We start from the raw sequence: 16,099 nt of genomic DNA on the forward strand, positions 1-16,099 counted from the left end.
GGGCTGTCAGTTGTAGCCTATGTTCCAATTTACGTGCCAGTCTGCTGTTTATCAGGGCTGTTTAAAAGTTGTGTTTGTGAGAGAGTAAATCAGTTTTATTCCTTAGAGTAAAGGGAAAAAAATACACAGCTGTATACACAGCTGATAGGGATATAGTATTTTTTCTTCCCCTGGTAATGGTATTTCAAGATGATTCAAATATTTTGAGGTGGAGTGAATATTCTATTCTAGTGCCATCTCGCTTTGAAATGAAGAAGCTCAGACTCCGGGAATTTAAATCACTCACAACTATTTGGCAGTAATGAGACTGCTAAACATCAGGGAAAAAAAGAATTCAATGATAAATGAAGACTCAAATAAACTATATAAAAACAAGAAAACAAAATAAAACCAATACACACATACACACAGAATTTCTAAATCATGCATTTCTAAACTTTTTTTGCGCCATGGCCCCTTTTGGTTGTCTGGTGAAAGCAACATTTTCAGAGGAACTTTTTCTTTTTCCTGAAGAAGATTCGCCCTGAGCTAACATCTGTGCAAATCTTCCTCTATGTTGGATGTGGGTCACTGCCACAGTACGGCCAGTGACAAGTGGTGTAGGTCAGTGCCTCGAATCTAACCCTGTGAACCCAAGTGGCTGAAGCAGAGTATGTGAACTTAACCACTAGCCCACCGGGCCAGCCTCCTCAGAATAACATCTTTTAAATGCACACAATAAAATACATGGGATTAAAAAGAAAATTGATTATAAAGAAATACAATTATCAAGATATAAGAAAAATAAATTTGTGATAGAGTATATGTGGTTATATTAAATACCAAGATTTAATGTCAGTCTAATGACTACCAAAGTTTCAAAATAATAATGATTTTAACAATTTGAGAAAGTTGCAACAATTATAACAACACGAAACTATGTGTGATTTCCAGAGGTGGCAGAATCTCTGGAATTGCTAAAATTAACACATTTTACTTAGATGCTATTACAGATGCAATTTTTTTTTTTCTCATCCAAGTTACCCCCTTTCTGGTGGATTTCTAACTTTTGTGGCTTCCATGAATACTCCCTCCTGGTGGGTGACCCCTCCCACACCGATGCTGGGCTTGCTGCCTTTGGCCAGTGGAATATCAGTAAACCGGACTTCAACAGAGTCATTGGGCCTGCCCTCCGGAAAGGCTGCCTTGCAGAACAAAGAAATCTGGTGTCACCTTTTTGAGTATGAAATAGCGAGAGAGCCACAGGCTTCCCAGTCATCCCAAATGAGCCCAACCTTCGGCCTTTAACCCCAAAAGTTAGCCCGGTGAGATCAGCAACCCACAGAACCGTGAGAAATAATAAACGGCTTTTTTTTTTAAGCCGCTAATTTTGGGCTGTTAGGCCGCGATACTTAACTGATATGGACCCCTAAATTCCATCCACTGACCCTTTGGACTCCAGATTGAGACCCATGAGTGTTTTCCACCATCAGTATTTCAAAGCTCCCACACTGTTTAGTGATCACTAACTCCTCGCTCCTCTAAGTGTGGGTGGCGGACCGGCGGCATCCGCGATTCCAGAGCTTGTTGGAAGCGCAGAGCCTCAGGCTTCACCCTAGACCTGCGCAATCAGAGTCTGCAATTTACAACATTCCCAGACGAATCCTGTGAGCGTTAAAGTCTGCAAAGCACTTAAAAGTATGCACATTAAAGTTTGAGAAGATGAGCCAATCCCTTATCTTATAATTCATCTTCCCTTTCAGAGACTTCTTTCACTCTCCATTAGAAATATTCTCTGGCTAAGTGTCTGGTCCGTCCCTCCACGGTGAGGTGAAGCTTTACCGCCTCCTATTCAAAAGCTCCAGGCGCGCAGTTTGGGGTCTAATGTGTCTGCGGGGCAGCGATGGTCTGTTTTGTGTCAAATGGGTATGTTACTGAAGGATGGGGCTGCTGGAAATACATTGAGAAAGGAACGAATAAATGAAACCTCCCAAACAACCACCAATAAAACTCTAGGCGCAGAAAATCGCTTTAGTGGCTAAAGTAGAACTCCTCCTACAAAGTTTGTTTAATTTGCTGTCTTTAAGAATTGGGAGGCGGGCCCGTGGCTGAGCGGTTAAGTTCGTGCTCCACTTTGGTAACCTGGGCTTCTCCGTCGGGATCCTGGCACCGACCTACTCTCTGCTTATCAAACCATGCCACGGCAGCATCCCACATAGAAGAACTGGAATGACTTAAAACTGGGATATACAACTATGTGCTGGGGCTTTGGGGAGAAAAAAAAAGGAAGACTGGCAACAGATGTTATTCAGGGCCAATCTCTCCTCACCAAAAAGAAAAAAAAAATAAAGAATTGGGCTGGCTTTGCCGGGTGTGGGCCCCTGGGGTGTTTGGCGCTGAGGCCGGGTCTGGGGCAAGCGGGCCAGGAGCCGGGGTAACAGGGGCTCCCTTCGTTGTCAGGCCACGCCCCCCCGGGCGCGCGGCGCGCGGTTTGTCCCCGCGCAGCTCCCATATAAGGCGGGACCCGCCCCTGCCTGGGGCGGTGCCTCAACCCAGCCTGCCGTGCCGCGCATGCCCGGCCCGCTCGAAAATCTGGCGCTCCTCGTTTTTCCGCAGGCTGGTTGTCGATTGCGCACCCAGCTCCGCGCCAGCAAGCGGGGACAAACCCAGGGTTTTCAGGGTTCTAGAAACAAAAGGAATGCTGATTCCGGGCCAGCCGCGGGGCTCTAGGGAAGCTGATGAAATAATGATTCCTTGTCTGAGTGGGTCACACGGTTGCAGCCGTCGTCTCTCTTAATGCGTTAACCATCTCCACGGAGCTGTTCCTGGTTTGCAGTAAGGCAGAAGCCTCAGAGGCGCCCAGTAACGCAGGCTGGAGGACTCCCAAAGCTAGTGGTGGGGTTGGGGCTCAAACCCAGGAGCCCAGCCTCCAACTTCTTGCAGCTCCACTACAGCTCGGCTTCCTAGAGGAGCAGCTCCTCCTACCCTGTCCTGCCCTCTTCGTTCGAACTGTGGGCGCTGCCAGCCAGCTCCCGGGTCCGCAGGGGCGGGGTCTGTGTGAAGGCAGAGCATCCCTTTGTGGCCCCATTAGGGCCATGGGGGCCAAGGTGGGTCTTGAAGGCGGGGCACCGTATTCAGTGGGCATGCCCGCCCGTACCTGTCAGCTGTGGGACGCGGCGTAGGAAGGTGGGGTCCTGGGCTTGGTAGGGTGGGCTGTTTGGGCTGAGCGGCTCTGAGTGGGGCAGCAGGAGAAACGCAGAGCTGATGCCTTGGTTAATGTGGCCCACAGGTAACCCTGTAGCTCACAGGTGGCTTCCTGGGTGTGTGATTGACTGACTGAATCGATTCTCCTGGGCGGGGGTTACTTCTACCAGAGGCCCTAAGCCTTAAAGAGAGGGTCGTCCCCACCCCTAACTCCCTTATGATTAAAACTAAACTACTAAACTGTAACGTAAGTGCCAAAAAGTCCAATTCAAATCTGATTTCAGCCAGTATAGCCATTCTCGCCCGCATTTAAAACATCTAGTACCCTTTTATTTTTATTTCTCGCTTCTTCAGCCTTAGAGTGGTGGAGAATGCCCTAGCGGAGTTTCCCAATAACGAGCTGTGATAATCTCTATGCCTCAGTTTCCTGCTCTGTAACTGCACGAGCTAACTTCTGCACGGTGGGGTAGAGCCAGGTCCTTGTTAAGGGTTGAAAAACCGTGTTTTTGGTAATCTGACCCTCAGGATTGTGGTCCTTGCTCCGGCCCTAAATTACTGCGATCCTTCCCTCTTCCTCCTCTTCCCGTTTTTCAGGGGATGAGGACCCAGAGGGACTCCGCCTGGGTCCTCTCCTGTGATTTCCAGGCCACTTCCTACATCGGGGATCTTTCTGATTTGGCGACCTCAGGCGGCGGCGCCCGGGCATCCCGCCCCGCCCCTCCGCCCCTCCGGGCCGCCGCCAAACCCCGGCGCACGGATCACGCGGGCCGGAGCCGCTCTGGGCATGCTCAGTGGCCCGGCAGGTGGGGCCGCCGCGGGACACCAGGTCCGGCCGGGAGAGGAGGGGCCGGGGCGGAGAGGGAAGTGGGCGGGAGCGCCGCCGAGTCGCGAGAGTCGCCGGCGGCCGGGGGCGCCGGGCAGGTGGGAGCCCTCGCGGGCCGGGCCGGGATGAGCAATGGCATCGGTCAAGGTGGCCGTGAGGGTCCGGCCCATGAATCGCAGGTGAGTGGGGCCGCCTGCGCCCCCTCCCCCCCGGCACGCCCGCACCCGAAGGAAGTTGGTCTCCAGCTCTCCTCAGAGGCCAGCGTGGACTTAAATGTCACCCACCGGCTCCTGGCTGTGCCCCCTGGGGGCCTGGAGCACGTCATGCTTTGCTGTCCCTTTCACGCTGCCCTGGAGGGGACCCTCGGTGGAGAGTTAAGGAGACCAGAGAAGATTCGTAGAAACTCTTCCCCATCCCACTAACTTGAGGTTTGCTTGTCCCCCCTTTAAAAAGCGTCAAGGGATCACTTCCGTGAAGGCGTAAAATCCTTGGAAGGGGGGACGTGGGGGTGGTTGTCGGGGCACCACGAGCTGTGAGGCCAGCTTCCCTCGATTATGCCAACTCAGAAGTTCTGTGTTAACAATGTTACTTTTTAATCTCTTAGTAAGAGATGATTTCCAATCCTTGGATGTGAACCCGAAGTTTTGTGTGAACTGCTAAGTTTTAATCAGTAACTTAGCAGTTCTTAACTTCAGGTTAAAGGGCGGATGGGAAAACTTTTAACAAAGTTTTGACTCTGGGGGAAGAAAAACTCAAGGACGCTTAAGTACACGTGTTTGAAATATGCTGGTGTTAAGAGGGAGAGAGTTGTAAACACATTTAGAATTTAATCTTTTCGTATGTTTCTACAAAGTAATGCTTTTCAGAATGGTTTGACTCTTCATTCACTGAAAAATACTCTGTGCTTCCTTTTCAATGACCTCTTTATAATGTTTAGAAAGATGCTTTAGAAGAGTTGGCTTAACTTTAAAGAATGAAGTAGACCTAAGTGGGATATGTCCTCAGAGTCTATGGGGGCAGTTCACACAAGGCCATTTGTGTGTGTGTGTGTGGTTTTTTTTTTGGGCAGGGAAAGATTCGCCCTGAGTTAACATCTGTTGCCAATTTTCCTCTTCCTTTTTTTTTGAGGAAGATTAGCCCTGAGCTAACATCTGCTGCCAATCCGCCTCTTTTCTTTTTTTTTTTTTTGCTGAGGAAGACTGGCTCTGAGCTAACATCCATGCCCATCTTCCTTTACTTTATATGTGGGACACCTACCACAGCATGGCTTGCCAAGTGGTGCCATGTCCGCACCCGGGATCCGAACTGGTGAACCCTGGGCCACTGAAGCAGAACATGCAAACTTAACTGCTGTCCCACCAGGGCGGCCCCCCCTTCCTTTTTTTCTTTTTTCCTCAAAGCCCCAGTGCATAGAACTAGCTTGTATATCCTAGTTCTACGTCCTTCTAGTTCTTCTAGTGAGCTGCTGCCACAGCATGGCTACTGACAGATGGGTGGTGTGGTTTTGTGAGGGGGAAACAAACTGGCAGCTGTGTTAACACGCTGAACTTTGATCACTTGGCCGTCAGGGCTGGCTCACCATTTGTTTTTATTGGCTTCTCAGTCCAGTTGCTGGACATTTGACTTACCATATGGCCTTTCCACTTTCGTCATATAAGCTTGTGGAGGTCAATGTTTTGGTAGTTCTGACAGCTGATTGGCATATCAGAGATCATAAAATCAAGAGATTGCCAGAACCTTATTTGACTCATCTGAATCTTTTTTTCTATTGGCAAGGAGGGAATCCTTGTTCTAGTTTGTAACTATTGGAAACCAGTGCTTTTGTGACTTTTAAGTTATTTCTAAAGATTTTTAGGAAAGGAGTTTGACTTCCTTGTAAATTCTAAGAGAATATCTATGTCATACAAGACAAATAGACCCCAAGGTCATTTAGATCATTTAAACCGATTTTTCTTTATTCTGGATTTACATGGGTATAGGAATTCCTTTCCTTCTTTGGAATAATAATGAGCAAATTTTGGATTGTATTGAGTAACTTTAGAAAGCATTTATTAAGGGCCTATGAGATGCATGGCATTGTGCTGGGTTCTATCTGGGGAACAAGGTAAATGGGGTCTGATGAGAGTCTCCTAGGAGCCTCCTGTCTGGCGAGGGAGGGACTGCATGCTGGCAGGACTCCTGTCATCTCAGGCCTGGAGAGGGATACTGCGAGTGTGGTGCCTTGCCAGCGTAGGCCTGGAGCCCGGGTAGATGGAGGGATGGCAGGAAACAGGTCCAAAAGCCACATGCTTTGAGGCGTGATGACACTTGCGTTCTCAGCAGAGAACTCTGACGGTGGCATCATGATTAGGGCAAGAGGTAAGGAAGCCGCAGTCTGGGTCACAGGTGGAAATGGGAAGGCTGGATAGTACACTGAGACACTTCACTGGCGCAGTTGACAGGATTTGGCAGCTCATTGGATGGGAAGGAGAGGGATGGGGAAGAACGTAGAGTCATTAATGGAGATTTGATGCTTAAGGAGGTAGAAGACGTTTGGGGAAGGTGGATGATGAGGTTGGTGTGTTCTCTCTTGGAGATGTAGAGTTACATGAGATGCAGCAAGTGTCAAGTACAAGCACAGTGTCCTGCACAGAGCAAGTGCTGCCCATGTGTTGTCCTGTTCATTTTCTGGAGTGTGGGAAGAACATCTGTCTCTTTGCTGGTGTTCGGTAGACCTAAAACATGGGTTTAGTTCTCAGGTGATTTGAGGGTTGACATTTGGAAATCTTTTGCACATAAATGTTAGTTTCAGAAGGAGAAAATCATGTTTTTATGTATAAAGCACAGATACACATGCACACACACACAGAGTAGATTAAAAAAAAAATAGAATGCTACAGTGAGAAGAAAAGGGAACCCCCAGGGGTTAGACACTGGGACATGCTTTTCTTTAGGATTCGAGGGAAAAGACTGGCTTGCAGCTGGTGGAAGAGAACCAGCACAGCAGATTGTCACGGCAGGGAAAGGAGAAGTGTCTCCTGAAGGAGGTGGTGATCGTTGGTGTCAAATGTTGCCAAGATGGTGCCCTGATGATGCAAGATGAGGTCCTTGGTTTTGGAGACATTCAAGGAGAGACAATGATCCAGAAGTTGGCATTGAAATGGAAAGATGTCTACAAATGGCCAACCAAAAATACTTGACCTAACTCATAAAGAAAGACATGCAAATAATAATAGCAGGAAGAAATCATTTTTCACCAGTGAGACGGTGAATATTAACTGAACAACAAGTGCTGGCGTAGGAGTGGTGATGGAATCATAAAAGGACCAAACCTCTGAAACTTCCATACTGGGAAATTTGACAGGAGCTGTCAAGATTGGATGTTTATAAAGCCTCTGATAGGGCAATTTCATTTCTAAGAATTTATTTTATGGATTGTATTCCTACCTAGGAAGATGAATGTGTAAGGGTGTTTCTTGCATCATTGTTTGTAACAATAAAAAGTCATAAATGGGGGCTGGCCCTGTGGCCCGGTGGTTAAGTTCGTGTGCTCCGCTTCAGTGGCCCAGGGTTTCGCTGATTCGGATCATGGGTGTGGACATGGCACCGCTCATCAAGCCATGCTGAGGTGGTGTCCCACATAGCAGAGCCAGAAAGACTTACAACTGGAATATACAACTGTGTACTAGGGGGCTTTGGGGAGATGAAGGGAAAAAAAGAAGATTGGCACCAGATGTTAGCTCAGGGCAAAATCTTTAAAAAAAAGAAAAAGACCTTCATGTTGCCAACTTGATGGATAAATGTCTTTAAAAAAAAAAAAAGTCGTAAATGACCTAAATGTACAAAGATGGGGGATTTGTTAAATTATGGCCTATTCATTTAGTAGAATGCTGTGCAGCACTTATAAAAGAATGTGTTGATCTTGAAAGAGTTCCAAGATAGGGGATTAAGTGAGAAAAGCAAGATCTCTACACGTAGACATCCATACTACAGTAGAGGGGTGTGTGTGTGAAAAAATGTGTACATACACCCACGCAAGGCTGTATCTGTACAGAATGATTCATAGGAAGCCTAATAGTGGTAACTATAAGGAGGAGGACCGATGAATTGTTTTCTCTTTTTAATGTTTGAATTTTTGCTTTGCTCATGGATGGTTTTATAATTAATAATTAAAAACTTGTTTATGTAATTTGTAAGTTAACTAAAAAGTCATTGGCGTGGGAGAACGAATTTTTAGCTGGTTGTCTGGGAGGACTGAAGGACGTTGTTAAACTTTGTTCCAGTTTTATTGAGAGAGAATTGACATACAGCACTATATAAGTTAAGGTGTATAGCATAATGACTTGACTTACAGATGTTGTGAAATGATTACAGTAAGTTTAGTTAACATCCATCATCTCATAGATACCAAAAAAACAGTTTTTTCCTTGTGATGAAAACCCTTAGAATTTCCTCTCTTGACACCTTTCACATATACTATACAGCAGTGTTGAGGAAAGTCATCATGTTGAACATTACATCCCCAGGACTTATTTATCTTATAACTGGAAGTTTGTACGTTTTCACCACCTTCATCCATTTCACCCATTCCCCACTCCCACCTCTGGTAACCACAAATCTGATCTCTGATTCATGAGTTTTTATTTGTTTTGTTTTTAGAGTCCACATATATGTGAGATCATACAGTATTTGTCTTTCTCCATCTGACTTATTTCACTTAGCATAATGCCCTCAAAGTCCATCTATGTGCTCGCAAATGGCAAGATTTTCTTCTTTTTTGTGGCTGAATAATATTCCATTGTATATATACAGCACATCTTTATCATTCATCTGTTGACGGACACTTAGGTTGTTTCCAGGATTTGGTGTTGTAAATAGTGCTGCTGTGAATATGGGCGTGCAGATATAAAGGTTTTTTTTTTAATGTTAGTTTTTAGAGTATAGGAGCTTTAGGCAAAGAGGAAGCAGCCAACAGAAAGGAAAGGCCTGGGGCAATTGGGAAGTGAGGATGGAGGTTGCAGCCAGGCTCTTAAAGGTTGGGGCAAGGTGGTGAGATGCTGAGTTTCTGAGCTAGGAGCCTTTGCAGTAACCATTGCTTGCAAGAAACACCTAATGCTTAATTCAGGCCAAGATGTGATGAGTTTGTTTTTATTACCTTATGGCTTTTGGTTAATGTGGCAGAAGTAGTAGTTTCAAATTTGAAAGAGCCGTTTTGTCGCATCGCATGAGCAGCTGCCTTTACTGAGAGTTTGCTCTGTGCCAGGGGTACAAAAGGTGATCTTGGCAACAATCTTAGCACATATAGATTATTACTGTCGTGCCATTTTAACAATTGGGTAGCATTGCCCAAAGTCAGTTTCTTAGGATAGTCACAGCTATGCTTTTTAAAATGAGTAAAATGTTAGCAGAAACTTAATTCGTTCATAATTTTTATGGGCAAAAGTTCAACATTTATGTATTGTCTATATACCTTTTTCTTTGTGATTTCTCCCATTGTTCTTATGCCTAGTCTTTTTTACTGGTTTCATTTTTTTATAATTTTATAGGATATGTATCTTTTTTCACCTCTGAAGAGACAACAAATAATAATTTGGCAACTAATCTGTCCATTTCCTGTTGGTTTCACTTGCTTGTTTTTTCATGGAGACACTAGATGATTCTTCAGTGCTGTCCATCCTGTCCCATTGATCTGCCAGTGTTAAGAGAGTCAAGGTCTGAGGGGTTCCACTTTTGGCTCTTGTCGATACAAATAATCCATAATCAATCTATAAATCAAAGTTCAGGTTGAGTTTATTATGAGCTGAGTGTGAGGACTGTAGCCTCGGGAGGCTTTCTTCCCCAAGGAAGGAAGCATGTCCAGGAAATGGAGTGTACAGAGTGGTTATATACCCTCTTGGAGCAAAGAGCATACGTCACATATGACAGGAATATCTCTTTTACTACTGTCACGAGGTGCTTAGCTGGCACAGCAGGTCACTGGTCACAAAGTGAGCACAGCAGGTTAATAATTAATCCTTAGTATCCAGGAAGAGATGCTTATTTTTAAGGAAATGCCAATATGGGGGGAAGCTATATCCCTATCTTTCAGGGCATCATTCTTATCTTTGGGACATTGTCACTGTTTAAAGCAGATGTACAATGCATGCTCAACAGGCCACGTTTGGCCCTTCCAGAAAACAAGGTCAGGCCGAATTAGTTTTAAACCAGATGGCTTCCTCATATACTCCAATATATCTTACTGCTTTTCATTTATATTTATTATTGTCTTTTACAAGTGGGGGAAATTTGAGCAAGAAAGTTAAATTGTTCTAAGCCTCAGTTTTTGCAGCTGTAAAATGGTGATAATAATTGTACATACTTTATAAGTTGTGAGACAGGATCTTTTTTCAGTCTTCCTTTTTGGTGAGGAAGATTGGCCCTGAGCTAACATCTGTTGCCAATCTTCCTCTATTTTGTATGTGGGTTGCTGCCACAGCATGGCTTGATGAGCTGTGTGTAGGTCCACACCTGGGATCTGGACCTGTGAACCCCAGGCTGCTGAAGTGGAGTGTGTGAACTTAACCACTATGCCACCAGGTCAGCCCCTTTTTTCAAATATTTTTAATTGTGACTCACAATGAAAAACACATTTTGAACTGAGGCTCTCTAGATATGTAAAAGATTCAGGAGGTGTTTCACTCTTGTATTTTCTCTTCTGTCCTATTTTATTCTATTCCGCTTCATTTTAAAAAGTGCTGTTTGCAGATCTACTAAATAGACTTGAAGATCCACTTGTGAGTTGTTGCAAATGAGATGTTAAAAAAGAAAATCCCAAATTTGGACATCTAATTGGCTTTATTCAGCAACTCATGAATCAGGCAGCATCCCACCTGGTAAACAGGAGTTCCTAGGGGCAGTAGAAAGTGGAAGGCTTTCATAGGGAGAAACTGGGTGGGACAGAAAAGTTATTAGCAAAAGAAGAGAAAGGATTGTTGGAGGCCAGGTTACCTTACCTTAGGGGAGCCCGGGGTCCTATCCTGCAAACCCTCACCAGGGCTGACCAGGGAAGTCCAGGCTGGTTGGCTTAAAATCCCGCCTGGGAGAGGCAGGAACTTCTCTTAGCTGGTTAGTGTTGCCGGGCTTAGCTACCTGCCTCCATCTGGGGCTTGTGTCTTTTCAGTGGATGTAAAGCGGGCAGGTGAAGCTCTCCACACAACGCCCGGCATGTAGCGAGGGCTCTGTAAAGACTGGATATTGTTACTGCTCTTGTTTTTACTACTTAGGATGGTAACTTTATTCAATAACAAGTATTTAAAAAATGAATTACCAAAAGCGTGTACTACGTGCCGGCCTGGGGCCAGGTGGTGGCTTCAAAGTGTGCTTGCTCATCTTGCCGGGCGGGTGCACCCCATTCCTTCCAGTGTCTGACTGAATTGCCTCTTCCTGTCATGTCTATCAAGTTAAAAAGAGAAGGAAAAGAGCAAGAAAGCAGCAGTGGTATTTTGACATGGATTGATTTCTTTAAAGTGTACTGAAATCTTCCCATTTTAAGAGCAAAGTAGTGCCAGGGGAACTCGTTCCTAGTGCGTCTCTTGTGTTAAGGCTGGGACGTGGGCCTGCCCCTCACCGGGCATCGTGCTCCTTTCTTTACCTTGGCAACTTCGTTTCCTCCTCCCACCAACTGACCGACTGAGGGCTTTTTATCCCCATTTTACAGAGGGGAGACTGAGACCCCTCAGACTATAATGGTGGGTTGGGCTGGGCTGGCTCCAATTCCCTTCAGAGTCCTTTGTCTGGTGACTTGTTGCCTCGGGCTCGCTGGTGACGGAAGCCCTTGGCCTCAAGGGACTGCTGGTATAGTGGCAGAGAGGGCGGGACACACAGCACGTAAAAATAACCATGGAATCTGTGTGGTTGAGATGGAGCGAGCCTCTGGGGGATTCCTGCTGCTAGGGGAAGAGGTCTCCAGGGCTTCCTTTGGTCTATCAGATAAGAGGGTGGGGTGTGGATTGAGCCTGAAGGGGTGTTACCAGTAACCATTTAGAACGGATCTATTAAGTGCTTGACAATGCTCTTTGGAAGTTGGCATCTTACCCTATTCTACAAATGAGGAGCAGGGCTCAGAGACTGAAACAACCTGCCTGAGGTTGCACAGCTAGGTTATTGTGGAGTCTGGATTTGAACCCAAGTCTCTCTTAGTCTCATTTCTAAAGCCCCTCTGTTATACAGAAGACTTAGATGAGAGGAGGGCAGGGGATGGGTGGTAGGTAGGAAGGCGTACGGTAGTCAGGGATTTTAGATCAACTGAAGCTTTTTGTGAGAATTAGTTGAGGGCTAGGTAGGCAGGGTGTTGCGAGGACTTTGTCAAGCTTGGGAGTTTGGGCTTTTATTCTAGAGTGCTGCTCTGGCCAGTGTGGTAGCTGTTGGCCGCATTTGGCTATTTAAATTAACATTAAATAGAATTTAGAATTTAGTTTTCGGTCACATTTCAGATGCTCAATAGCCACATATTGAATGGCGCAGATCCAGAACACGTCCATCCTTGTGGAGACTTCTGTTGGGCTGTAAGGCTGAAGGGGTATGAACCACAGCTCGGGCTTTGAATCCTAGCTTTGTGCCTTGGCACCTGCTGAGCTGCTCTGTGCTCCAGTTCCTTCATCTGTAAATGGGGATCTTCTCAGGGCCCAGCTCCGGGGGCCCAGGAGGTGGCTGACTGAGTTAACACTTGCCAACAGTAAGGGCTCTATAAATGTGGTCTGTGTTGTTCAGCACTGGGAGCTACTGGTGGTTTTAGAACAAGGTTGTCATTTGCCGCTTACTGTTTTCAGGAGTTTCATCTGAAAGTAGTGTAGGGAAATAATACCAGCACCAGCACCAATGAACATTTATTACTGTTTGCCCAGTGCTGTGCTAAGTGCTTTTTATGCACTCTGATCCCATTGGCTTTCCTACCACACTTGTAATGCAGGACCCCGGGCCCAAGATGTCTGAGTGGGCAGAGGCCAGTGTGGGAAGACTGTAAAGAGAACTGAATTTGACCCGGGACGATGTGATTCTGGACCAGGTTGGAGTTGTAATAGGAGAGGGCACAGTGATAGGAAAGGGTAAAACTTACAAACAGAACCCTGAAGCAGCTTTCACTGTATTTTCTGATTGTGAAAATAATGTCTTGGCTCATAAAAAATGTGTGCCATGCAGAAAAGTGTACCACAGAAATCAGATCACACATCGCTCATAATTCCATGGTCCAGAGATAACTACTTGTAGACTTTTGGCGCATTTGAATCCAGTCCTTTTTTCTCCGTTTGTGTGCGACGTAAGGTAATATATACACTGTTTTACATCCTGTTGTTTTGCTTTTGAAGAGACATTCTGAAGCCCAATCAGCAGGACGAAGGTGAAGAGTCAAAGATGCCTGAGTGGTTTGGGGCTGAATTAAGTGGAAGAATACCTTTCCCAGAGTCAGGATGCTGGGGATGAGCTGGGTGGGCTGGAGGGGCCTGGTGGTCAGTTGGGGTGGCTCAGGGCGCAGCTGCGGGTCCAGTGGTAGGAACTCGGGCGAGTCCCCAGCTGTGCAGATGCACATTTGGAGGTGGGTCGCTGTGCAGGTGGTTGTGGGTATGGTGGAAGTGCATGTCGTCTCAGAGGAAGGCCATAGTAAAGGAGGAGGGGCAGAACCGCATGACCTGGTTATGACACAGCTCTTCAGGCGGCTGGCTGAGTGACCTGGGCAAGTTGATTTTACTCTGTAAGGCTCAGTTTCTTTCTTGTAGAGCAGTGATTCTCCAAGTGTACTCCAGAGGTAGCTGGGGATCACTGAGACTTTTAGGGGATTTGCAAAGTCAGGACTGTTTTTACAGTAATACTACTAAGATGTTATTTGCCTTTTTTACCCTCATCTCTCATGAGAATACAGTGGAGTTTTCCAGAAGCTACACGATGTATGATGATAATGTGAGTCTGTGTGCTGTGCATCCTGTGTTTTAAAAATTTCTCAATTTTAATTTCTAATATGGTAACTATAATTAGATATATCTATATTAAGAAAAGCTCTTTGGGCTCCTCAGTAATTTTTTTTTTTTTTGCTGAGGAAGATTCACCCTGAGCTAACATCTGTTGCCAATCTTCCTCTTTTTTGTTGTTGAGGAAGATTAGCCCTGAGCTAATATCTCTGCCAGTCTTTCTCCACTTTATGTGTGAGGCACTGCCACAGCATGGTTGACGAGTGGTCTAGGTCTGTGCCCTGGATCCAAACCGGCAAACCCAGGCCACCAAAGCAGAGCATACTGAACTTAATCAATACGCCACAGGGCTGGCCCCCTCAGTAATTTTTAAGAGTGTAAAAGGGTCCTGAAGCTACAACATTTGAGAACTGCTGCTGTAAAATAATACTGCGCAAGTTGTTGAGGGGATCCGATGAGAGAGTCTGTGCAACGGGTTCGGCACACTTCCGGGCCCGTAATAACCTTTTGGTGAGTCAAAGCTGCTGTTGTTTCTTATCATCACCGTTGTTACTGGCAGCCACACTTGAGGAGGCAGGAGTGAAGGGCCAAGCAAAGAGAGAACGGGAGAAAAGCAGGAGAGTGGAACATCACGAACGACAGGGTGGGAGAGAGAGAGGGGTGCCTGCCTCAGGGGCGGCGCAGGCCGAGGCCAGGGCCCAGCTGGCCAGTGAGGCGATAGGCTCGGCTCTGGAGCGAGCTGTGTTAGTTGAGGTTGGGAGCCCGTGTCATGGGGCAGGAGGCTGGGGGATGAGGGCATGGAGGTGGCACCTGTTGCCTGCCCTTCCAGGTAATGGAGGGATTGAAGGAAGGAGAGAACTAATCCGTGTTTGCCTGTGCAGAGTTTGGCTCCTATAATAACATCTTTCCAAACTCCTGTACTTGTGTGATGTGCGCGGGTCCTGGCCCTCTCCTGAGCATTGCAAGCCTGGACTCGGCAGAGGAGAGGGGTGTGTGTTTGTGTCTCTTTTTGTTTTAAAGGAGGAGAAAAGAAAGCAGACAGGGAGTTAGGGAGTTGGAGAAAGAAGGCTGCTGGGGAGGGGGAGGGAAGTGGGATGGCTAGAAAGAGCAGGCAGCTTTCTGCGGGGAGTGGGGACCTGTGGCTTCAGGCGAGATCCCCTGGGGAGGCCTGCGCTGTTCCTGACTCTGCAGTGTGGGCCATGTGGAGATTTTTTCCTTTGTTTTGGTGGGCTTGACAAGTGACCTGAAGCGAGTGACTGAGGATGTTTTTTCATGTGCAAAATTTAAAAGTATCTTAATATGTATGATGTACTTATATAAGATGTGAGTCCTGGTGTTTAAAAAAAGGCTCTTCAGTGACTTAGAGTATTTAGTAAACATAATTTGGTATTAAACTTTTGCCACTTTATTTTAGGTGAAAGAGAGAGAGTGTGTGTGTCCTTCTGTCTGTCTGTCCATCAGAGAGAGGTTATTTAGAAACGTCCAGTTGTACAATACATAGCTCTGTGGTCTGAAGCTGATTTATTTTACATATCCTTATTTCATGATTAGTTTTCTAAATTGTTTCAATAGCTTTTGCTGCTTTTGTGGGTTCTGTAATTAGAATGCAGTCTTGCTAATGTTTATTTTGTGAAAGAAGATACATTATAGTTACACCTGCAGCCTGAGGGAAATTGTGGCGGTGCCTCAGCTCCCAGGACCCGGAGCCTGTGTTGACTTGGGTGGCTTGGGAGTCTTCTGTCAGCTCCACTTACAGAGAAAGTCAAGGGAGAACTCCTTCGTGGGAAGGGGTCCTTGTTCTTGGGATTCAGCCCACTGATTTCCCCTCAGCCACAGAGTGGGTGGCTGCCAGCAGGGCCTGGGAGCTTTCCTTTGCTCTCACCCCTCAGCTGAGCATTTGGGTTTGCTGCTCCATCCAGGTCCAGATGCACTCATTATTCATTGTTGCTGCCCAGCAGAGGGGAAATAGCTGTTTCTGTGATCAGCAATCTACTCACAGACACTTTGAGCAAATTTGAATGGGATATGTAGAATTTAAAATAAGTGGAGAAAGTGCTTTCACTGTAATGGTGTTAAATAATTTTTGTCATCAATCACTATTTCTAGCCACTCATTCACTTACTAAGAATTCTGCTAAATCTTATGCCGCCATTATCTAATTTACTTCTTAACA

General features: G+C 46.1%; 1 protein-coding gene across 9 annotated transcripts in view; it reads left to right on the forward strand.

The window, feature by feature from the left end:
* Positions 1-2,541: 2,541 nt before the first annotated feature.
* The window catches only part of KIF16B (kinesin family member 16B), a 277,231-nt gene continuing 263,673 nt past the window's right edge, over positions 2,542-16,099 (forward strand). For 3 of the 9 annotated variants that reach the window (XM_044747821.2, XM_044747824.2, XM_044747825.2), the window contains exon 1: positions 4,007-4,185. In XM_044747821.2, the coding sequence (XP_044603756.1) occupies positions 4,139-4,185 (47 nt within the window). In that variant the 5' untranslated portion in view covers positions 4,007-4,138. Of the gene's footprint in view, positions 3,087-4,004; positions 4,186-16,099 lie in introns of those variants that run through there. The other 6 variants (XM_070485541.1, XM_070485534.1, XM_044747818.2 and 3 more) reach the window with 4 other exon arrangements.

The sequence above is a fragment of the Equus asinus genome, chromosome 15, assembly GCF_041296235.1.
Source record: "Equus asinus isolate D_3611 breed Donkey chromosome 15, EquAss-T2T_v2, whole genome shotgun sequence".
NCBI lineage: Eukaryota > Metazoa > Chordata > Mammalia > Perissodactyla > Equidae > Equus > Equus asinus.